The sequence below is a fragment of the Gavialis gangeticus genome, unplaced genomic scaffold, assembly GCF_001723915.1.
Source record: "Gavialis gangeticus isolate Ggan-Ray unplaced genomic scaffold, GavGan_comp1, whole genome shotgun sequence".
Taxonomy (NCBI): domain Eukaryota; kingdom Metazoa; phylum Chordata; order Crocodylia; family Gavialidae; genus Gavialis; species Gavialis gangeticus.
Window position 1 is genome coordinate 75,538,286 of NW_017728994.1, and position 23,863 is coordinate 75,562,148.

The following is a 23,863-nucleotide window of genomic DNA, read 5'->3' on the forward strand; positions in this document are numbered from 1 at the left end:
AGAAGGAGGTTTGAATTATTCATTTTGTACATTGGATAACATTCAGAATTCTGAGGGAAAAGGCCTTATAGCCATTGAGACAGCCACTGTTGATTTAAACCCAAAGCAACCCTGCAGATTTCACAGTTAAGCGTCTGATTTGACCCACTATTTCAGAGCACACTGTGCCTTTTGATTACCTAAAGGTAAAACACTACAGGTTGTTCAATGTCAAGGGCGAGTGGTGCCTCCCAAGTCTGGGGGGGCACCAGATTGCTGACTGCGGGGGAAGGGGCAGAGGCCGATCACTGAGCCAGTGGCAAGACCAGAAGCGTACTTCCGGTTTCACGGCTGGCACTTCCAGGGGGTGCATGGCTGATCACAGGGGGTGCATGTGCACCTGCGTGCGCCCCTTGTGCATTGCCAATGCTCATTGTTCATCATCCCTTACACCAGAGCTGTGCCTTACCATTATGCAGTGAACCATATACTTGGCTCTGTTACAGCTTATGTGTCAGTGGGAGGCCATGAAGTGGGTTGCGGGAGGGAGAGAGTGACCATTGTAGTCTAAAGCAATCAGGGCTTGTAGTAGAGGTGATATCTTTTATTAAAGCAACAAGAGTTTTGCAAAAAAAAAAGTCTTTAATTGCAAGCTTTCGGGCACAGACACCTTTCATCAGGCATTGTTGTGATCTAGAATATCCTGGAGAGCAGGAAAGATGCTGTTCTGGCAGCCAGGGAATACTGAGGGACAGGGCTACTGTGGCCTTGCACCTTTTTCTCTGCATATGGCCCCATACAGCAGGATGAATGTGTGCTAGCTAGTTGTCTTTACAGTTTCACTGTGTTTTTAAAGAATCCCCTACTTCTATGCAACAGTTCATTTTAATTAATGTGTCTGCTTCTACTGGAATGGTTAAAAACTCGTTTTCATCTGGTCAGTGGGAGGGATTTCTCCCCTGGCTTTCTTTCCAGCAGTCAGGGAAATTTAACATTTTGGCTTGTGTGAGGAAGGGGGATTATAACTCTGAGTTTCTTTTAGCTACAAATACACAGTAATAGGCTGGAGGAGGGGGGTGGGAACTGTAACAAAGCCTATCTTTCTTTGTTAAATCCTGTTTGAAGACAAAGAATTAACTCATATGAGTAAAGGTAGCAATATTCACCTTTAATGCTTCTTCTTCTAGTCCATAAGAGCCTTCTTCTAATGACTATTCTGTACCTTGCGCTGGGTTCTTACATTTCATATTCTCTAGAGCAAGACATCAATGTCATTCCATTAATGCTGGCTGCATGTTACTCTTTCAGTGTTTCAAAACAACACACTTTACATATGACAGTTAAAAAGAAGTTTTCTGCCTTTTTATTTTCTTTTTTTTTCTCTGGAAGTGTCTTACATAGCTGACAGGTCATTCAGCACAAATAAAGAAAATAAATAAATAAATACACAGCTGGAGTACTTAAAATATTTTCTCTTTAAAATGCTCTTCACTGCTGATTAATATATACACATTTATAAAACTTCTGCATTTTATTTCCAGCCTTACAAAAAGTATCTCCAGCATAAATTTTATATCTCACAGTTTAATAGAATGTAATTTTGAAAGGATACAATAAATTATGCAGTAACAAATCTTTGTAACTTCAACTTTCTATCTGTTATTCCAGAGCAATTATTTCCCCATGAGCTAGTGCATTATATTTCAGAGTAAAGTCTGTCCAATCTCTTCCTCTCAGGGGGATCTTAGCTGTGGTGCAGGCTTGAAATTATTTAAAGTAATAAATTAATACAACCTAGAAATCTGAGTCTTCTTTTTGTGATACCACCTACACAATAGAAACTGAGCTGAGGTTTAAATGTTTGGTTTTGAGTTTACAAAAGGGAATTGACACAGTTAGGAGGTGAACATTTTTGTAGAAAACTGTAAGTCTGACCAGAATTTCTAATTCTATTTTTTCACTTTAACAGATATAGATTTTGCCAATATCATATATTGAAGTTCTTTATAGGAGGTGAATATTTCCAGTTACAAATGACTTATATTCTACAGTTTAAATTGATGGTGTGGATTGCTTAACTGTAGAAAGCTATTTTTGACTTCACATTGGTTATACTGATCATGAAGGAGATGGGAAAAGATTCCTTAATTCCTTATGGAACTGAATATTTGCAGTTTAAAGATCCAATTTACTTCTACCTCTAAACTAAGATTCAGTTTACCTCACAATTTCAACTTGTATCATTTCAAATTTTAGGGGCATGATCTAGTCCCTTGTGAAGTCAACTGAAAGATTTATATTGATTTTTAACTTTATCTAGTTTATAAAATTTCATGAGCTTGCTCTAATTTGTTCCCACAATCTAGTTGGCTGACTGAGCATGATTCTTTAACTGTGAAAATATCTTATATACATCTTTTTTGAGTTTACTCTCATTTTGCATTGCCGCTTTCTTTGATGTCCCTTGTGGCAATGGTTAAAGCTGAAGGACTAAAGCAATTAGTAAATGGGACAGAAGGTACCTTTCTGTTATATTGTTTTGTAGACTAAGCAATATAGATCTAAAGCATCCACTTTGAATTGCTAATGGAGAAGAGTAGGTAATTGCTATTGTTTACTTCAGTTTATATCCATGGTCAATTTTCTTAGAATATAACTTCCAAGAAATAGTCACAGGTAGATTTATATTACTTTTAGTCCGAAGAATAAATGAAATATCATTCTTAAATTATCTGAAGTATGCTCTTGGGAGGTGAAATGTGTTTGGTGTCTGTTAGATTTACAATTACATTCTGCAAACTCTTCAGCAGAAGATTAACAAAATATTAGCCTTTTAATAATCCACTGCATTCTTGATTTCATGGAATACTCTCAAAATTATTTCCTTCTGTAGTATATAAGAAAGCATATTTTTTATCAGAATTTACCATTTCACAGAGTCCAGGATGATGCTTATTCTCAGCAGACTTAGCTGATCTGCAATAGGTTTTAATTATCAGTGGGTGCATCTACACATGACACTTTACTGCAGATTAGACCAATCTAATGTGCAGTAAAGTGTCACCATCTACACATGCACGGCCATTACTGCACAGTAGATTAGTCTAATGTGCAATTTTCTAGTACCTGTAGATACAGGTACTAGAAATTGGCATGTTAAACTAATGCATTGAAGTACATGTATAGATGCTGACCAGGAGCAAATTGTTCCTGGTCAGCATAGGCAGCAGAGAGCCATGAGGGTGGGGAGAGCTTTCTTGGGTGGCAGGCAGCTGCTTCCCAGCCACACAGAGATCAGGAGAGGTCCTGATCTCCATGTGGCTGGGAGGCAAATGCCTGCCAGTCAGGATAGCTTTCCCAGCCATGTGGTGATCAGGATTGCAGGTGTCCAGGAGCTGGGACAGCTCTCCCCTATCCCACAGATATCAGGACCAGCCTCTGTGCTCCCTGCCAGTCCAGGGCTAACACCCAAAGGAGCCTGGAGCTCCCCCTAGCTTCTGTAAGGGGGCAGAACAGGACAGGAGCAACCCTGGACTGAACTACTTCCATCAGGAGCAAATTTGTTCCTGATGGGTGCACATTCAGATGCATGTAAAGCTGCAGTTTAATGTGCCTAAATTTTCTGCACATGTAGATGCACCCAGTATATACAAGAACCCTAGATCAGAATTAAATTTTGAAGAAGTTTGGGTTCAGATCTAGATTTTTAACTTGATCACTTGAAACAGGATCAATAATTACTTGGTCCAGTTTATAGCATTAAAATAGAAGGTTGTTTAAAAAAAAGCAAAGAAAAAAGAAACAGAACTGGTTGGCAATATACTAGAAAAACAAAATTGAACTAAGAAGGAAAATATAAGCTTCTCTTGACTGACACATACTTCATAGTTCTTTGTGTCAACAGAAGAAAAATGACTAGAAAATACTCAGTACTACTTCAGTCTAATTGTATTTTCCAAGAAAAGAATTTGGCTTTTCTGCTAAAGAGCTCCACAACATTTCTAACTTCTACCTATGATTAGATAAGAGAAGCCATGCATTATGAAGAGATGCGATCATGTTAGAGAGTAACCCTAAGCACTTACTGGAAAAAGAAATACTTGAAAAATCCTATTAGTTTAATAGCACCAATGAACTCAAGGAAACAATAAAAGCAATAACCAAAATAAATTATTAATTTATTTGATCTCTTATTAAAGTCTCATGAACCTCCATGATAAATCTTCCCAATCAGTACCACCTTTTCTATTATGATTTTCTGTTTTATAAATCTACTGTTTTCTCTCAAGAATTCCAATGTTCTTTCAGAACGTAAAGAACATTCTTAAATAAGAATCAGCTAAAACAATTCCAGTTTACTGTATGTATGGATACTGCTGGAGTCCAAAATATCATAAGATTGTCCTAATAATTATGAGATTCTATTTTAATAAATTAAGAAGTTTTGTTATTGTTCCATTGTTATATTTCTCCCTGATCATGCCCTCAGTGTATGTATATATATATAGGTGTAAAATTCAGAGATGCAAATGTAATTTTAAATGAATACAAAAGCACAAAAATTCAGGTCCACGCCAACCTACGTTCCTTGTCAGCAGAGTCAACAAAGGCAAATGTAAGTTGTTACATGTAAGAAAGAAAAAAAATGTACCCGTACTGAAAGGGAGAGGGTTGGCACTGATCTGGGAGTTTTGGTGGGTCAGAGTCTCAATCTGGACAAACAACATGATTCAGTTGTCAAAAAAGCAAATTTTGCACTGCATTAACAGGAACATCATGGGAGGTGACAGCACCCTACTTACTTCTGGTTAGGCGTCAGCTGAAACACAGTATTCAGCTGTAGCTTCTGCAGTTAAATGTGGTGAAACTGGAGAATATCCAGAAATGAGCAACAGATGATAATGGGGTTGGAACGCAAGCTGTACAAGGAAAGGTTGAAAAAACTAGGCATATTTAGTCTGGCAAAGAGAAGATTTAGTGGTGACATGATAACAGTTTTCAAATATTTGAAAGGATGCCATTAAAAGCACTTGATCTCCCTTGCTGCAGAGGTCAGGACATGAAACAATCTGTTGAAACTGCACCAAAGCAGATTTAGATTAAATCTGAGGGGGTGGGGGGAATTAAAAATAATAACTTCCTGTCAGAATGGCAGGATAGTGGAAGAAGTTGCTCAGGGAAGTTCTTGAATATTCTTCAGTAACAGGCTTCAAGAGGAGGCTGAAACTGTTCTTGAATAGCACATCCTGCAGTCACGCAGGAGGTTAGATTAGATGATCTTTGAGGTCCCAACCAACCTGATGATTCCAGGGTCCTAATGTTCTCAACTTTCCTTCCAACTGCCAGTCTCCCATGCTCAGCACTGCTAATCCCTGACTTCTATCCAGCTCCCAATGATTCCCTCTCCACCTTGGCAAGGTCCTGAGTCCCTTGCTCTTCCAGACTCACACCTCCTTGGTAGAATTAGGACCTGTCTGCCATTTTCCTGATCCTTACAACAGTCCACAAGCAGCTTCCTCCCCTGCTGGCCCTGATAGCAGAGCAGGCTCTAGTAGTAAAAAGGGAGAACTATAAACAAAATGCCATGAGGTTCCTTATATTTTCCCAGGACAGCTTCTACTCTTTTCACCAAAGAAAACACTCAGTGATGATATCTGTCTTCTACCAACATTGTAATTGCTCAGATTTGCATCTCATTCTTCATCTGGATGAGGCTCTTATTGATTGTGGGCATATAAAGACTCACAAGACACATGAAACCCAATTTAAGACATGCTAACTCTGCTGCTAGATAATGACATTTGAAAAATATAGTGCCTCTTATTTTAACAAGCTAAACATACAATAAATTAAGCCTGACTTGCATGACATTTTCTCTGTGAACAGAGATTAACACAAATAAGGGAATTCAAAGTGTTTGCATTCTCTTACTATGGTATAAAATGTTTAATTAACTTTTGCCCAGGTCAATATGTTTTATAGAAGACATTGCACAGATTTACTCTGCTAGCTAACTAAAATAAGTATTGTTATCCCCTCCTCCTCTAAAGAGTATTTTTACCTTTGTGACTTAAGCAGGTGACTACAGGCTGTATGTAGCCTTAGGACCTGTTGTCTCCGTGTTTTCACTAGTGAATTGTTAATACCTCTTTTCCTTCCTATTAAATTAATTAAATTCTGATGAATATGAATCTCAACACTACTTGATTTTTCTTAATGGAAAAGGCATAAGGACCTCTCTTCTTCCCCATACATCATTCCAAATAGAAAGGAATATATCTGCTTGGGATTGGTGTTCTGTTTGGACAAATAGACCAACATCCATAGCCTTAGGTGCTCTGCCTCCTAATGCTGTTGAAGGAAGTGACATCCTATCTGATTGCTCACTGGGTCCTGCATACACAAGTAGAAGGCTTAATATACCCTAGTCTCCTTTTCAGAGCACATTCCATCAGTGGGGCAACAGCACCTCAGCACTTACTTGGGATTAAGTATTCCAATATGTGGCCATGTTGTGGGCTTCATAAAGTCCAGACTGTGTTTATATTGTTACAACTTGGTCCAGTGCAGGTACTTAATCAATACTGAAATCAGAATTAAAGTAAGGCACCCTCTAAAGTTGCGTGGGGCTCTTAATATCTGTTACAGTGATGGAATTTTTTTCACACCCAAAACCTTGAGATGAAGGAAGACTTGCTTGGGATGCAGCAATGTGTCTGTGTGAAGGAACTGAGTTTAGCTTTGGGACATTGAGCGAATAACTTCAACAGGGCCAGAACTGTACTTATCATGACTTTTATAATATCCTGTGGTGGGCTGGACAAAAGAAGCTACCATACACAGAGAAACTGGCTTTGGATTACTACACTGGAATCAATTAACTTACCTCACCTCTGTCCCTAAGCCAAGGGTTCATCAAACAATATTTGGCTGTCAGGAAAGGAAAGTAAGTGTGATTTGCAGGATTCATTTAGCTTTTCCAAAGGATTTGTTATTGCATATGTTTCATAGTTTCATAGTTAGTAGGGTCAGAAGGGACCTGAGCAGACCATCATGTTATGTCCTGCCCTTTAAAATGAGGGTAGGGGGATAAATATAAAAAGATCCCCTTTCCACTGCAAACCACATAGCTATTTTGTATTCAGATGCAGCTGTTTTTATTGGACAGACAAACATACAGACATATGCATACCCATATGGTCATCTCATGTCATAAAGGCTATTGTAGAATTAGAGGGGAATCAGAGAAAAGCAAAAAGAATGATTAAGGAGATGGAAAAAAAACTATTCATACAAAGTAAGATTGAAAGAAAGACTGTTCCTTAGATAGATGAAGAATAAGAGAGGATGTGATAAAGGTATATAAAATAATGACGGTGTGGAGAGAATGGATCAAGAACATTCATTCTCCTTGTCCCATAATATGAGACCACTTTAATTAAAAGTAGAAGGTTCAAAACCGATAAAGGGATTTATTCACAATTCATAATTAAACAGTAAAACTGATTGCCATGGTAAGGCATTAATGCAAAAAAATTAGGAAGAAAAACATCCGGAACATTTAAAAGAATAACAATATGTTTGATTATCCTAATAAGTTATTAAAATCAAGCCTTGTGTTTTCATTTATGCCAGTCTATCAGATATCAAAAATTAGACCTATTGCAGAGGACAAATTATCAGCTTCATCAGGATTCTTATACCTTTAAAGCAACCAGAACTAGAAACCTTTGGAGAAACAATACTGGAAAAGATGGATCTTGGTGTGATGAATGCTGCCAATTTCTATGAAACTAAGAATATCTTCTTGTCCACTGTATGAAATAGTTAATATGTAACCAACTTGATGATGCCATAATGACACTCTCAAAAATACCTCTACACTGCCTAAAAAAGGAAACATTGACTACTAAACAGCACCTTTAAAAATGCCTTACTTTATACAAAACATAGAGCTATTAACAGCATATTATATTTATGAAGAGGCTAATCTGTGAAAACCTATCAAAAGATCATGTGATATGTTGAGAAGCCACAATCAACATTTTATCTCTAACATGATATTTCATAAAAGCATGAACAATTTTATAGGAAAAATGTTAGTATATTATATTGTTAAAAAGTGATAAAATCACAAAGTGAAAATAAACAATGTTAAAAAAAGACATACTTTATCCATGCTGCTCCTATTGTTCAAATACAAATATGAATTTCCCCTTTGGCTGGTCTCAGCTAGAAACTACAATGCTTGCTGAGAAGAGCAGAGGACAGCTTGGGAAATTCCCAGCTGTTGTTACCAACATAAGAATTTTATTGACATATTCTAGGTAGACTATTTGATCATAAATTGGATATGTCAAACCAAACAAATGAATCTCCATTCAGAGTAAAGAGCTTTGCAGGTGAGCCACATACCAAGTGTAATGCAAGCATATCCTTTGATTTTTGTACTTTGTACAAAGTGAGAGAGAGACAGAGAAAGAGGGAAAGCAAGCATGCTTTCAGCATTTAGTTTCTTTTAACATTTGAAAATCTTCTGAAAATCTGCTACCTTACAACTCCCACAATTTCCAGACATTCAACTATTTCACAGTTCATTTGTTGTACTTTACCCCAGGGGAATATTGTAATATTTTTTGCTTATTGATACGTACATTTCAGGGATGGGCATTATATTTCATATTCAAAATTCAGTGTTCTGATCAAAAGGGAACACTTGAGAAAGGACAACAGATCACTGTATAACCATAAATGAGTTTCCTCACTTACTGGCTGATTACAATCCAACCCTTTATCATGGACATCAGTGGAAGTTCTGCCACTGACTTCAGTAAATGTAGGATCATGACATTAGTTTACAAAGAAAGGACATGCAGTCAAAAAACTCTGGAAATGAAAATCTCAGTCTGTGGTCAGTCTAAGGCCCCATTTACATGTTAAATGTATTGTGCAATTAACTAGTTAACTGTGCAATCACCTTGAGACCACTTACATGTACAAAGTACTTATCACACAATAAAAAGTTCCAACCAGTTATAAAGTTAGACCATGAAAATCGGTGCTAACTTTATAGCTAGTTACTATTGAGGTCTGATTTGCATGTGTACCAGGGTCTCCCCTGTGTCTGGGAGCGCATCAGCTGATAGGCCTCCCAGCCACAAAGGTGCAACACCCAAGCCCTGGGGATCATGGCTGCCATAATCCCCAAGACTCAGGGGTGTGTGAAATTTCCACGCCCACATGAGAATCTTGGTCCCAGCTGTGCCTCATCTACAGCAAGGACCCAGAGCCCTGTCAGCTGCAAGGTCTCTGGGTCCCATTTGTGCATGGTTTTCACATCTGGGAGCCCCCTCAGCAAAGAGGGCTCCCAGCCATGGGTGCCTGCTTTATGCTGATGCAAGGGGAGGCCAGGATCAGGCTTTCTCTACACCAGCAATAAGATGTGATTGGATCTAATGTGTGATCCCACAATGCATGTGTTACATGACAGGAAGTGCAATTGTTTGGATGATGCATTAGAGCCAATCATGCCTTGGCCTGCATGTGTAGACAGGGTCTAAACTACTTGATGACCACACAGAATAAAATACAAAGTACAGTAGAGTAAAATAAAAAAAGATTCCAAAGAAAATAGCTCCAAGATATTGCTAAAACTGCTCATATGTTGCTACAAGCATGGAGAAAATAGTCATATAGGTTCTCCAGTGTGACAGGGTGCTTCTTGGGGCTAGATCTTGAGTTAGCTCACCCAGTTGCCTAGGGCAGTCTGCCCTGACTCCAGGATGTCCTGGGAGCAGTAGCTCAGTTGGGTGATGTTACTCCCTTGGCAGCTGGCAATAAACTACTGCCCCAGCCTGTGTGAGCTGGGTCCTAAAATGGCCACCCTAATCAAGCACCAGCTGGCTGCCTGCCTCCAGCCCTTAAAGTGGCAGGCACCAAAAGGTGCACTGCCACATTCAGCTACATTAAAAAAATTCAGAAAATCCATATTTCATCAGCAAGAAAAGTGCATTTTGCCTTTGACCACCATGTCATCAATCCAATGTATAAGTAAAGTTCCAAGTTGAAGGAAATACGTAAGACCAGGGGGATGAAACCCATGTAACTTCCTTTTTTCTGGAATTGGGGCACTGGTTGTTTGTTGTGTCCTGGCTCATCTCCCTTTGTTAGGTCACATTGTTAATGCAACATCTATTTGCAATACGCTTAAAAAAAGATGGGTGCCATATAATTGTCTTTGTTTACATAAGACCACTATCTGCTTTCAGGGACATTTTGGATAGTTCCATGTTATTGTGATTTACAGCATGAAACAGAAATGGCCTTATGCATGTCCCCCTCCACTCCCACCCCCAGCAGGCCTTTTTTAATTGTTTTGGGCAGTATCTTTGCACTGTGTGGCACATTTCCTGAAGGGGTAATGGCTTTTCCAAAAGGCACAGCTGTAATTTTAGGGGGGGGCGGGGTTTCCATCAAGCATCAAAATAATAGTACTTGGGAAAGCTAGACATTGCCTAAGATACCATTTCTGCTAAGCCCTGTACAGACACCAAACTAGAAGACAGTCCCTGCCCCAAACAGCTCATAAAATAAGTAAAAAGCAACAGACAGATGGATACAGGGAGGCAGGAGATCACAGAGATTATGGGATTATAGGTTAGTATTCTTAGCATTTCTGTAGCCTGTTGGCAAGTTTACTTTTGTATCAGAAAAGGAGAGTTTGAAGAAGTAAAATGAGAATGTTTTGAATATTTATAGGAAATTTCCTCTTAGCATGAGTGGCAACATGGGACAAAGTATGAAGGTGCTTCTTAAAAAATGTATTAAGTGGGTAATATAGGCTCATAAGCCAAATGGAGGTGGGAAGAACCTCTTGGTAGAAAAAGGCAATAGTTAGGGTGGCAGCTGTTCTGAAGTACCATGAAAGTTAAAGCCAGCAACTTATATTTACAGCAATAAAAAGGGGGATGCAAGGAGAAGGATGGCACGGTCAAAACAAAACGCTAGAAAAATTCTCTCAGCATAGATTGGACATGAAGGGAGCAATGTTATATTTGTCAATGCCATAGGAAAAAGTGTTAGAATAATAAGGATGAAAGCTCATAGGAGTAAATAAGGGCTGGAAGGGACCTCAGGATGACATCTGGTCCAATCCCCTGCTCAAGGCAGGATTACCCCTGTTTAAACCATCTCATCCAAGTGTTTGTCTAACTGGCTCTTAAAATTCAAGGGCTAGAGATTCTACAACCTCTCCAAGTAATGCAGAGATTAACCAGCTTTATCGTAAGAAAGATCTTCCTAATATCCAGCTTAAATTTCCCTTGTTGCAATTTAAAACTGTTATTTCTTGCTCTGGCCCCTGCAGTCACAGAGCATAGTCCATCAGCATCCTCTTTCTAATTTCCTTGATGTATTGGAAAAAATGTTAAAGTCATCTCCATCTTCTCTTCTAAAAAGCAAAATATTCCAAGTTCTCCCAGCCTTTCCTTGTAAATCATGTTTCCTAAAGTATTATATTTTTGTTACTTTTCACTGGACTTTTCCGATTTGAATATGGCTTTCACGAAGTGTAGACCCAAACTTGGGCACAGTACTCTAAGTGATGCCTCATCAATTCTCGAACATAATCACATCCCTTAATTTACAGGTGAAACTCCTGTTACTACAACCAGTAGGCTGTGGGAGACCTAATAGGCCAAAGCACCTAAAGAGAGGGGGCACCCACCTGCTGCTGGGCCTTACCACAAAAGCATATTGTTGACTCTTACTCAGTTTGTGATCTGCTATAACTCCAGGTCCCTTTCTTCAGCACTGCAGCCTAACCAAACATTCCCCAACTGTACTTGAGTATAATGACTGATCCATCCTAAATGCAGGACTTTGCACTTGTCCTTGCTGAATTTCATCTGATTAATTTTGGACCATTTTTTCAGTTCATCAAGGTCATTCTGAATCCTAATCCTATTCTCTGAAGTGTTTGCAACTCTACGCATCCTGGTGTCATCTGCACGTTTCTTAACTCTGCATTAAATCCAATCCAACAAAATCAGGAGTGAAGATAATAAACACTGTCAGAATCAAAACACACTGATGGGAAACCCTATTCAATGCCTCCTCCCAAGTAGGCACTGAGCCACTGGTGGCTAGTCTTTAAGCATGATGATCCAACCAAGTATGTATCCATCTCAGTACTTTCATCTAGACTTCATTTGTTTAGATCCATGAGAATGCCATGGAACACATTGTTAAAAGCTTTGCTAAAGTCAAGATACATCAAAGAGACTGGGAGAGAGTTTTTTGTTTGTGCAGTTGGAGAGAAGAAGTTCTATTTTAGACATGTTATATATAAGGAATTGGCAAGATTTAAATTTGAGGACCTAGAAAGATATCCAAATTGAAGATGATGTTTAGGTTACAGACCAGAATGTCACGAAAAGTATTGTTGTGCACAAGGATGAAGAAAATAAGGCTTGTGGGGATAGAGCTGAATGGAAAGATTAGAAGCTCTGGTTTACCATGTTGAACTTGAGCCAATGGTTACAATCCATGAGATACCTGTGAACCAATCTGAGATTTTAATTTGGACAGAAGAAATTGGTCTGAAGGTAGAAGCAGTGCTGTGAGTGGTCAATACAGTAACTGAACATATGTTTACTGGTGATATTTCCCAGAGCTAATGAGGAGACATGGGTACCAATGAGGAAGTCCTGTGGAAGAAATCAGCTAAGTTGTCTCTTCAAAGAGGAGAAGGAAAAAATTGAAAATGAGTTCAAATAACAAAATTCAAACTACTATCTATAATATGAGATTAAGATGGAGGATTATAGTTGTTTAGTTAGTAAAATGTCAGACGTGAAAGAGGAAAGTATAGATATAATAGCAGAGGAAGTCTACTTCTGCTGGCATTGCAATTTTTATGAGACAAAATACATGTAGGATTTGTAAAATGTCTGTAAGAAAGTCAGGAGTTATCTCTTTCCTAAATTAGGAAACCAACATATTTTGCTCTGAGTTTCTGAACAATAAAAAAGAATGATAGAATCAAATGAAAGAATGCCAAAGGAAAAGAACAGTATCAATAAACATCAGCATCTAAATTCTGTGAATCTAAAACATCTAAACTCTGTGAATAAACTAGTTGAACAACTATCCATGAAGCCAGGTGGGATCTGGTCATTTTTACAGTACAGTCTTAGGACTGTGTGCATTAACTAACTTCTTGGGGGGGGAGCATGATATCAAAAACTTCTGTCTTTGTTTATCATTTCTCTTTTTATATCATATATTTATTTTTGTAGTCATCTACCACTATGGATGCTACAGTGCAAGTCATTTATAAGAACCTTAAGCAAAAGTTTAAAAGTGGTAACAATGAATGACACAGAAGTTTGATTTGTCTTGAAAGATTACAAAAACCACCTTAGGAAAAGTCATCAAGTCTCCAAAAAGACTCAGACTTAACTGAGAAACATAACACTCTCAATTCACAGTTTTCCATGGCTGTTTGTTCTCCATTAAGAGAAGGAAATGTACTTTCATTTTTCTAGTGGTCTATAGTATTATCTCAAGTAGGGAAGTTATTGCATATGTAAGCCCTGCACTGCATATGCCAAACGTAGATATGAAACTGAAAAGTAATGTTATGCCCAATATTAGTTTGCAGAGGAAGTTATCACCTTAATAACTATAAACATTCATTTCCTTGCTCCATTACACAACATTAGAGATGGGCAGATAATTTACAGCAAGTTTGTTATAACTAGTCAACATTCAAAATTCAAGCTTCTTTATTACTAGACGAGTAAGTCACGTGAAAGGTTCCTGGTTTCCTGAGTGTCTGCATGCAGTTTAGAAAACATGCTTTTACTGTAAATACTGGGAATTGAAAACGTGTTTTTTCACAAATATTCAACATTCACTTAAAAATTATGATCTCCAGCAAACTCATGTGTGAAGATAGTCTCCAAGAATAAATATGACAGGAACTGTTAATAGGAAGAGGGGGGAAATAGCATTCATTCAGCCCTACAAAGCATACATACATAATTGGACATGACTGAATCCCAAAATGTAGGTTTCAAGTATACAGTGTTCTTTGCATGATTAAAAACTGTTTTTTTAAACTAAATGATATACATGAAAGTCTAATTGATTTCAGTGGGTTTGGTATTAGTATATTATGGTGAAATTGATACTACTGTATTCAACAGGAATTTTGCCATTGACTACAATGAAGCCAGGATTTCACGCATTGAAGCTAACTCTACAACGTAATGAGCCCTCAACATTTACTGAAATCAACACAACTTAAACCAAAATGGCATTTTTAAGTCGGCAAATCAAAAAAAAAAGGGCTGTGACATAGGTCAATCTTACTTTGAGGGGTCCAGGTATTACTAACGGTGGAAAGATCTGGCCAAGACTTCTGGTTGGTAATTCCACTGCAACTAGATTATTTTCTGACATTTGTTGAAATTGCAATAAGTATTATGACAATTTTGAATTAGCCATCAGTTGTGTTCATTGTGGAGAAGGAAACAGTTCTTCTAAAAAATGCCTTCCAAATATGTTTGGATCATTATTGTTATAAAACTTGTTTTATATCAGCAAAATTTGCTAATGAGGCAAGCTGACAGACACATGAAAGGCCACGTAGCAAAATTCTGGCGTTAAGAGGTGTTTTTAACATGTAATGTTGCCTGGCTGTTAAGTTACTGACAAGAAAAATACTTAGTCACTTCCCAGCTGTTCTGTGGCAGGCAAAAACATTAAATTTAAACCATTAAATAATTCTGAAGGCAAGAGAACAGGTGGCAAATGGTTTATATGGCAGATGGTGCCTTTTTTAATATTTGCACTCACTGCTAATTTACGGAGTCCATAACTACCGACACATATTTTACCTTTTTTTAACTTGAATGATTAGGAAATTGCGGGAGAAAGTATGAAAATAAATACCGTAATTCCAAAAAATAAATAAATAAAATGGAGGATAATTTATCACTTGGCTTGCTTCATCTTGATGCAATAAACATAAAGCTGGTAATAATACATTTCTAATTCCAAGCTCCGAAATCTGAATTGAATCCCAGAGTTGTATAAACTCCAGAAGCTCACTGCAATTCCAGTTTTTACTTCTTTAAACTTAATTTAGTGCTTTTCCAAAAATGTTGGAGTGAACCCTGGAGAATGAAGTCTGCTCTTTAACCACGGACCACATCCAGTGTAGGAAGTTGCAGTGGAGGAAATTTAGTAATAGTTGAATGTATTCTGAATGTAGTGTAAAAAGTAGAAGCTGATCATCGTAACGGTTCTTGTAATCAGGAGTTTGACTCTGTTTTAGAAGAAATGAAACCATAATATTTTGGATAGCTCACGGGTGACTGTATCAGATAGCTAAGGCAAGACTATATTCTTTGTTGCTTTGTGTAATGTATGGAGTATTTCATGTTCAAAGGGAATACAATTACCCCAAAGCAGCAAAACTGCAAGAAGGGGATTTTTTTATTTTTGCAAGAATTAAATGGGTCATATGTGGAACTTTCAGGGTAAGAAATGACAAAGCTACCATCTTAAACATAATCAAACAGTATTAAAGATGTGGCTGGACAATGCATTTTAGCAGGTAACACAACTGAACTGCTTACTAGAATAAATAACAAAGCAGAAAGCAAAATGAAAACCTAAATGAAATTACTTATAATGGTGTCAATCAAAAAAAAAAAAAAAGGACAATAAATAAACATAACCCTCTCTGATTGATGAGTGTGCTGGAAAATAACTAACTACTGAATATACTGCCATAACAACTATCCCGTGTAACTTATGTCATAATTTATATCTTAAAACATGATGTTGAAGGCTGATAGATAATAATACTAAACAGAAAAAATTAAGATAGTTATGAGAGATTCTTTTATTTTCTGTGTTCATGCATATTATGTCAACATTGCCTTACAAAAACTTTCTTTATTCAAGCAGAACATAGAAAGATCATTAATTATCATGGGTTTTTTAAATAAATCCTACATGAAACAAGCAAAATGCAACTGCCCCCAGGGCACACAGATTATGTTCTTTTAAAGATTTATTTTTCTTTGAGAAAAATAAGTCATCCTTAATAAATGTCAATGCACTGATGTTTTTAACTGAAAGACAGACAGAGTTATAAAGTATGTTCCACACAAGGGATTATCTGTATATTAGATTATTTTTTCCTTGATGCCTTTCCAGTCATTAACTTTGGTAGAGAAATAGAAATGTAATTTTGTTCCTGACAGCAGATGGCTACTTTTGACCAATTGACCATTTTTTTCCTTTAAGGGAAAGAACTTGAATTTAACTTCAGTATTTTGTCCACTGTTTCAATAGGCAAAGGCATGATTAGTCATCTTACAGGAGTAATGTATATTGGATACATGGCCAAAAAATGCAGTATCTGCCAAAGATATAATTGAAGTGATGTGAGGCAAATTCAACTTGGTCCATTCATTTACATGGCCAATTAAGTTGTCAAACAGCTGTTTCTTACATTAGCACTTATGAGAATCCCATAAATGTCTACCAGGTAGTTTTATTTGCATTTGTCTGAGCACCTAGTCACATAATACCATACATTGTTTGGAATTATACATTTTGATAAATGCATTACATTTTTCAGAAACGTAATAGAAAGGAACCTTGGGGCCCAGCTAATTAAAAGCCCATTGAAGTCAATGGGAGTCCTTCTCTTGGCTTCAGGAATCTTGATATCAAGCTCAAGTTAAATAAGGTCATCAAAGAATATGACATCAAAACAAGTTATAATGAGATAAGCTAGTATTTAGCCTGCAGTAAATCTGAGATAGCTCACCTCACTTATACTCAGGGATAAACTACCTTAAATTTAATATAACATATGAACATGCAAATGAATAGTTTCCCCAGAGTAGCTGATATCTTACCTTGCAGTAATTTGTTTTGGATATACACCTTCAATTCCACATTATTAGTGGCACATCTATGAAGTCTTTGTTTTTTTTTTGTACTGTAACAAGTCTATTGAGGAAAGCCTCATATGTACGGAGCGTACAATAACTGCAGAGTAGGAGTGTCAGACTAACCCTGGGCCCTGGGATGGATCCAGACCACAAAGTCTCCTCCCACATGAGATCCACAGGGCCACCAGTAACTGTGGTAGGGCCATGTTTGGGTGGCAGCATGAAGCTGTATTTGGGTGGCAGTACAAGTCTGGGAGCAGGTGGTAGCACTGAGCCACATTTGGGGACAGCACTGGTCTTGCAGGGTGCCACCAAAGGCCATATCCATTGGCATCCAGGACCCCAAATTCTGCAGTAGACCACACCTCCCAACTTCCAGTAGTCTAGACTACCAGCTGACTAGGTGGAACATCTCTGATGTACAGAGATGTTAGCGTGAAACCCCAAACCTTTATGCATGTTCAAACACAGATCAAGCTTATCTGTCTTTAGGAAGCTACTATATACAGTCCATATGAGAAAACTCTTATAAAAATGTAGTTCACTGTGCTTGATTGATAACGGGATTACTGTTCAGACTCTCAATGCGCAATCTTTGTTATCCTATCTTTCTTTTATTTGTGAAGAAGGCAACGATTGTCATAGCCTGACATGTTTATCATTGTAAAGCTGAGCCAGTTATCTAAATGGGGTAGCTCCTTGATATTACAATATTCTATCATGTCTGAAGCAATTCACACAGAGCAGGCTATTGCAACTGTAAATCAAAAGTATGACTGTTTTTTCCTAGAATGTTTCAATTCTTAAATGCAAGAAGCCTCTTTTTTTAAAGAATACATCTGGCACCATATGATTTTTATCCAGTACAGGTAAAGTACAACTCCCGTGTGTGTGAATTCACCTCAAAGGTCTTTACTGATAATTGTATATTGTGTCTTTATTTCATGTTCATTTGTTTCTATACAAGGTTTGGAAACAGCTAACACTTGTATTCCTTTGAGTAAGTTTGCCCCAGGGTAATTTGGTTCCTAAATCCTGAAAGGTAACTACTACTTCTAAATTATAACCTTACAATCTTCCTACCAATTCTGGAGGTGAGCATGTTTTCCAGCTCTGTTTTATTCATAGGCATTTTTCTTAAGAATTCTAGTGACTGATTCAGAGGAATGACAACTGTTGACACAAACTGTTCTCTTTAAGATTTCATGTGCACCTGGAATCATGGCTGTCTACCTTTTACAGGTTTTTTATTAATGAATTTTATTAATTATATTTTGCTGTATTCATTGATATATCTTTTCTTTGAAGGTACTTTCTGTACCTAATTGTGTTATTTGTATATCCAAGCACCAGGAAAAAGCATTCAAATGTTTATGCCACCAAAACAACATGTGATATTTCATATAACTTATACATTATGCACACATTATCATAATTTCCATTCAGCAATCCTTATTTTGAGGTCAACATATATGCTTACACCAATAATTCCAGAGATTTAAGGGCCTAATTGTGTACATATCATACTCAGAGCTAGGGTAGCAGAAAGTTGGCTCTATGCCTGGTTAGACATAGGAATGGGAAATGATGCCATGTTAAATAGAGTATTTTTTCTTAGGTAGCCATATTAACACACTTTGGCAGGAAAAATACAACCACCATATATAATGCATTCTTTTGAATGTATTCGATGAGCTCACAAAAACCTGAAGCTACTTTATTAAAATGCAACTTTTACCATATCCCAGAGGGGACATGCCCCAGGAATAAGTCAGTGGCAACACGTAGAGGGTGCACAGGGGTGCATTTGCGCCCCCTGAGAGTGCTGGTGCACCCCCTGACCAGCTGTGCTCACCACTTAGGTGATGAGCAGGGAGGGCAGGCAGGAGCACCGGTGTTCCCCCTGCAAGTGCCGGCTGATCACTGCGATTGCTGCAGCTGCTTCCGAGAGTGGCTGCAGCCACTTCTGGGAGCGGCTGCAGTGATCCACCAGCACAGCTCCCACTCTTGGAAGTGGCTGTAGTGATTGGCTGTTGCAGGATCGTCCATAGGACCCCTCCCCCGATTGACAGGACTGGGCACAGGCCCCCCCTGACTAAGGCAGCACCAGTCGCCCATGGAATAAGTCATTATAGTATGAAGATTCATGCTGCCTTGAACTAACAACCCACTTACAAAAATTTACCACGGAAGATAAAAGGATGGCACAAGAAGAGATTCAATTCATATTTTGGTCACATATTTCTATAATGCATGTGAATCACAAACCTGTGTGAAGTGAAATAAGTTTCCGAGTTTCAAACTCACATCCAAATTTCCTTTCATTTGTACATTTAAATTAGACTATTCACCCTATTTTAGTCTACTTTTAGAAAAATTCAGGTCACTTAAAACCCACGCCCAACAGAATAATGAATAATATTTTAAATCTGAGAATATATTATATATCTATGTACATATATTGGAAAATTAAATTACCACTCAATGAGCATAGCTACAAATTCATTTATGTGTGTTTGCACATTAAATTTAGCGTGTATATGCACATTAAATTTAGTACCTCTATTGTGAGGTATTAGAAAAAGATGCATTAGTGAAATGCAGTATTTTGTGATGCTTTAATGTGCATTAACATAGACTAATCCACATTAAATCACATGTGTAGACATTAGGGCTGCGCAAGTCTTTGGATCCCACTTCGGATCCAGACCCACTTCAGATGCTTCAGAGTCCGAAGCAGCACTTCCAGGTTGAAGTAGGATACCAGTAATGGTGTCCGGAGTGGGTCGGGGGCATCTGAAGCGTTTTGGACCTACCTGCTGCTTTTTCATATTATAAAGGAGTGGTTAGGATTTAGCTCAGCTTAGCTTAGTTTAGCCTAGCTATTCAATTCAATTAAATTATTAGTAGTATTACAATTCAATTTATTTCTTTGAATAATTTTTTGGGAACTTGTTTTGGAAACTTTGCAAAAAGACATTTGTGTTTTCCCAGCCAATGTTATCTATCACTGTGCAGGGAGGCACAAATTGCTTGCTTGCAGACACGCATACATGCACGCACACATGGACTCACATACGCAGAGACCCAGAATATAGGAAAAAAATCACAGCGGAAGAAGACAGACAGATATTTACAGAAGAGCAAGACACAGATAATACATTGAGACACAGGAACACATGCAAATAATTTCATTCACACCACAAGATAGACAATATTGTGAGAGCCAGGAAGAAGACACAATTTCATTCAGAACTGAAGAGACAATATAGTGAGACCCACAAAGAAGACACACAAATAATTTTATTCACAGGACAAGATAGACACAGGTATTCACAGGAGAACAAGACAGACAGATATACAAAAGGATTCACACACACACAGACCTTCTGCAGCACAGGAAAGATCAATATGAAGCGTGCTGGAAAGGCAGGTGCCAGGTCTTTTGGCAGGGGAGGGAGAGGGGGTAAGGAGAGAGCTGAAGCTGCAAGTCCCCCCCGTCCCAAACATAGACACATTCTATTCCCAAGCAGCCATGACATCAGTGCTGCCAGTAGAAGCCAGGCGATGGGAGCAGTGTCTGCATTTAATATCCCTGCACCTGCACCACCTCTGCTCAGCCCAGAAGTGGGTACCAGCAGTGGAACTACTGCCTCTTCCACCCCAATTTCAGCTCTCAGTGTGAGCCCCCCACTGCCAGAGGAGGAGCTGGAGCTTGAATCAGGGATGCTGAGCATGCTGGCTCAGGCAACTCGGGGGACTGAGGGGGAATTAGAGTTTGTGCTCCACACCCCTCATGTTTCCCCTAGACCCAGGTCTCCTCCGGAAAGCAGCACCTCGGAGGAGGAGGAGGTTGTGGAGGCAAGTGGCTCAGCGGAGGCAGCTCCTCCTGCTGTTCAGCCTCAGCCTGCTGAGAAGGGGGAAAAGGAAGGATCCTCGCCCTCAACCCAGAAGCGCGGGAGTAGTGTAGTGTGGGAGCACTTTTAGGTTGAAGATGATCCCAGGTTTGCCATCTGCCCACACTGCTGAAGGCACATGAGCCGTGGCAAGGACGTGAGACACTTCTCCACCACGGCAATGCTGCTGCATCTGAAGATGCACCACCCCCTTGCCTTCCTTCCTGCTGCTCAGCCTGGCACCAGTGCGAGTGTGCTGAAAGGGAAGTCCCCTGCTTGCTCCAAAACCCCCTTACCCCCAAAGCAGAGGCAGGCCACCCTGGACCAGTGGGGGAAAGGTGGACAGAAAGGGGGGCACGTTGCCAAGACATGCGAGATCACCCAGAGCATTGGGGAGATGCTTGCTCTGGATAGCCAGCCCTTCTTCCTAGTTGAGCAACCAGGGTTCAGGCAGTTCGTAACACTTCTGGCTCCATTTTACAAAGTGCCCACATGCACCACCTTTAGCAGGGCAGTGGTACCCTCCCTGTATCAGGCATGCAGGGAGTACTTGAGGGAGGAGCTGCACAAAGCAGGGCCCCAGGTAGCCTTGCACTTCACCTCGGACATCTGGAGCAGCTGGGGTGGCGATCATGCCTACCTCTCCCTCGCAGGGCACTGGAGTGATCAGTCAGGTCATCAGAGGGCTCTACTGCAAGCTGAGGTGCTGGATGAGTCCCACATGGCAAGGGAGATCATGGGGGCCATGAACCTCATGGTGCAGGGGTGCATTGTTGGGCAGACCAAGCTCACGGGTGGGTTCATGGTCACTGACAACAGAACCAATATGGTGAAGGCTGTCCGTAATGCCAACTTTGTTAGCATCTGCTGTGTGGCACACAGGCTGCACCTAATAGCAAGGGATGCCTTTGAGGGGGACAGGGCTGCCAGTGATGGCACTGCCACCAGTACTGCTACAAGCCAGCTGATTACGAAATGCAGGAAGGTGTCAGGCTACTTCCACTGCAGCGTCAAGGGGGGCAAGATGCTGTGGGAGAAACATGCAGAGCTCAGCATAGATAGATTCTGGTGTGCAGTTTGGGGGGTACTGGAAATAGTTGGCAGGTTTTGTGTTTTGAGCTGTAGGAAGTTGGATTCAGTACTGGTGATGAGGTCAGGTGCTTGTTTGAATGTACAAACCACTTTTCAGAGCTGGGCCTATGAACTGCACTTCAACAGCCTCCTAGGTAGTAGGTACAGAAACTCATGGACTCAATATACACAGTGGAGTTCTGGCACACTGCGACCTGCCGGACATCTGACACCCCAGGCACCTCTGCACTTTTACCTGCACTGCTACACCCCCCTTTCCCCCTTACCCCCAAACCCAGCCTGTCCCTCCCCTGCTGCCAACTTCATTTCCATTTTCACTGACTGGCTTTCTTGCCTGCATTGTGGGCCAGGCCAGCCTCTGGCTTCTTTACTATTCCTTCCATCCAGGAAGAACTACAGGTACTTCCTCAGCCTGACGAAGGGGTTTTCAACCCTAAAGCTTCCAAAGATACATTGTTTTTAAGTACTCCTTTTTTTCATATATAGACATAAAAACACAAGATAAGCCATTACAGACCATAAGTAACATCATGTCCAACACAACACAACATCTTTACTTCTTCCTGTTAATTCCTTTATAAAACGATAGGCTCTGTGACAGTTTCATTTGGGTACCTTTGATGCTGCTGCTGATGCTACTGGTGTTGAGCCAGCTAAGTTATTTTACCTGTTGTCACGTAAAGCGGAGGACCAGGCATGAGGCTGTAGGGGAGGAGGAGACCTCACTGGGGCACACTGCCATGTTGTGCAGAGGCCCCAGCACCAGGAAGGGCTCACCTTAACACACACACAGTGTCACCCACCCACATCACAAGTTTTGCCTGTCAGCAGCTTGGGGTGCAGGGCCCCAAACAACAGACTCCCCCAATGAGACACACACAGCTGGCAGGTAGGCTTTGTGGCCTGGCCTGGCAGGGCCCAGCACTCACTCAGGCCTGCTCTAGGAGACACACTCAGAGCTGGCAGGCTTTGTGGCCTCAGTAAGAGCTACCACCCCTGCAGTTTTGACCCCCCTGTGTTGTAACACAGAGACGTGACAGGAGCTTTGCTTTCAAGGATTTGGGGTACAGTTCTCTCCAAACCCCTACATTGATCTTCTTGAAACTTGGCAGGCTTCATGCCCTTAGCAGAGTCTACCATCCCTGCAGGTTTCATCCAAATAAAACAAAAAACCACAGAGTTACAGATCTTCCATTGATTCCCCATTATACCCTATGGTCAGCTTTCCGAGGTGGCTCCAAAGGTTCGGAGCCGCTTCGGGCGGATCGAGGCAGAAACCTGGTCCAGAGCTCCAGATTGGATCGTGGCCATCCAGTGACCAGATCCAAAGCTGGATCGGATTGCTGCCAACTCGCACAGCCATAGTAGACATGCCCGACAACCATTAAACAAAGAGCATTTGTAACAAACAATCACACACGGCACAATCCCTTTATGCTGAAGATTGAATAAAAGTTGCTAACTGGTAGCAAAAAGACATCTCTTACCTGGAAAAGGTGAAGTCAAAACTGGTATCTTGATGGGCGAAACAGTCAGCACGTGACAAGGTTGAATGCTGGTCGGTGATGGTCCCTGAGGTGCCTCTGAATCTACTGACACCATAGCTGCTGCTGCTGCAGCAGCTAATGCAATTGTCTGATTACTGCCAACTTGTTTAAGGCTATTCTGGCAACCACCTGTGGAAGAGTTAAATATAGTTAGGTATTATTATTCTTATTCTTATTATTATTATTATTTTATCAGAAACAATTATTTGTTGGCAAGTTAAGACAGCTTGTATTCAAACAACATAATTTTCCCAGCTTTTATAATATAAGAGATGAAAATATGTCTCTTTCTATTACTTGATGTGGTTCTCTGCTGTCTGTACACCCAGTCATCCAACTGAATTTGAGACTTTCAGGGTACTCGGGAGTC

General features: G+C 39.8%; 1 protein-coding gene across 1 annotated transcript in view; it reads right to left on the minus strand.

Annotated features, from left to right (window-relative positions):
- Window positions 1-23,863, minus strand: part of TCERG1L (transcription elongation regulator 1 like) — a 275,073-nt gene that overhangs the window by 208,097 nt on the left and 43,113 nt on the right. Inside the window, exon 4 of the mRNA XM_019502183.1 lies at window positions 23,434-23,622. Within this exon, the coding sequence (XP_019357728.1) occupies window positions 23,434-23,622 (189 nt within the window). The remainder of the gene's footprint in view (window positions 1-23,433; window positions 23,623-23,863) is intronic.